Consider the following 1,375-nt stretch of genomic DNA (forward strand, 5'->3'; position numbering starts at 1 on the left):
CACCCATCTCTGCGGTTCGCAATGGTCCCATCTCGATTCCAACCGCTGTCTTCACCGCACCGCTTCGATCCCACCCGCTTATGCAACTGTGTGTGCTTCATTTTGCGTTTTGATCAGACTATACGTTACTTTTTTCAGTAAAAGAATCTCGCTGAAACGAATCGCGTTGTTACTAGGAGATCATACACAAAAACGAGATCACAGACAAATATGTAACACAGGTCGGCGCCGCGCATGTTCGGCCATAGCCGCTCAATCCAAGGAGAGTACGACGCCGGCACGTCGAATCATTTTCAACATCTCTTCAGCGACTGCTCGATGACCTTCTTCATTCGGATGAAATGCCCCCATCGCGTCACCTTGGATTGCTAGAGATTCCTCCTTTGTCCTGAATAGGTGCGTTGATTACTATAGTCATTGGAGTTTGTCCTTAATTAAGGAACAACAATGTAAACAATGTAGTTAGGTTTGGGGGAAAGGTTCACTCCATCGCGCTCTTATTTCTGTAGCTCTATCTCCCTTTTTCTCTTAGTAGATTTTAGTTTAGTTTTAGCCTACATGCCATCGATCCTCTAAGACTAATGCTTAGGTCTCAAGCCGCCGACTGGCCTAGTTATTTACTTCTAGAAATGAGAGCACAGTCGGATGCCCTCCTTCCCAACTACACTTTTCCTCATAATTATTCAAATGGAAACTATGTCCAAAAGTTCTCTTCATTTTGTGATTTCTTTCCAGTCATACATACCTGATGTAACTCTGAGAGGAACAAATTCCACGACGCTCAAATAATGAGGGAATAGTGGTCGCAACGTGCCAACCGTGCTCCATTCCCTTTTTGAGCAGCAAGTGATTGAGGCGGCGAAGTATTCCACGTTCAGCAAACGTCATATTGGAGGTAGACATCTGAAAAGAGCGTTTCGTAAAAATCCTGTTGAATTAATGAGGAGAAAATACGCTGTTCCCTTACTTTATTTCATAATTATTGATTATATCGTTGTTAATAAATTTTTGTACTAAGTAATAAATGAGTTATCGCCGCGACTGCTTGCTTACACCCCATATGAAGAAGACCTGAGTTATGGTCCAAGGAGACGTAAACGGTCGCATTCAAGGCGATTTTTTCAAAAGGTCAGCATACTGTGAAACATCAAAACATCAAATACTGGGATTATCGATCTGTCTCTTGATTATATCGATTTTGCAAATTGGTTCTTATAGTAGAGCCAAAACGACATGGACCGCGGCGCATTTGCATAAGCCACTGCACACGAAGCGATGAAGATAGCAGTTGAGATCGAGATGGGACCATCGGGAACTGCAACAATCAACGGTTGGTAGAAGGGGTCCTCACTCGATCCTGACCGCTACGCTCCAC

General features: G+C 43.6%; 1 protein-coding gene across 1 annotated transcript; it reads right to left on the reverse strand.

Annotated features, from left to right (window-relative positions):
• Positions 1-252: 252 nt before the first annotated feature.
• RB195_012709 (uncharacterized protein) lies at positions 253-903 on the reverse strand (the record flags this gene model as incomplete). The annotated part of the gene is made up of 2 exons (XM_013438966.2): positions 253-388; positions 746-903. 2 exons carry the CDS (start codon positions 901-903, stop codon positions 253-255), a joined length of 294 nt encoding a protein of 97 aa, XP_013294420.2.
• Between the last annotated feature and the right edge of the window lie 472 nt (positions 904-1,375).

Source organism: Necator americanus, chromosome V (genome assembly GCF_031761385.1).
Source record: "Necator americanus strain Aroian chromosome V, whole genome shotgun sequence".
NCBI lineage: Eukaryota > Metazoa > Nematoda > Chromadorea > Rhabditida > Ancylostomatidae > Necator > Necator americanus.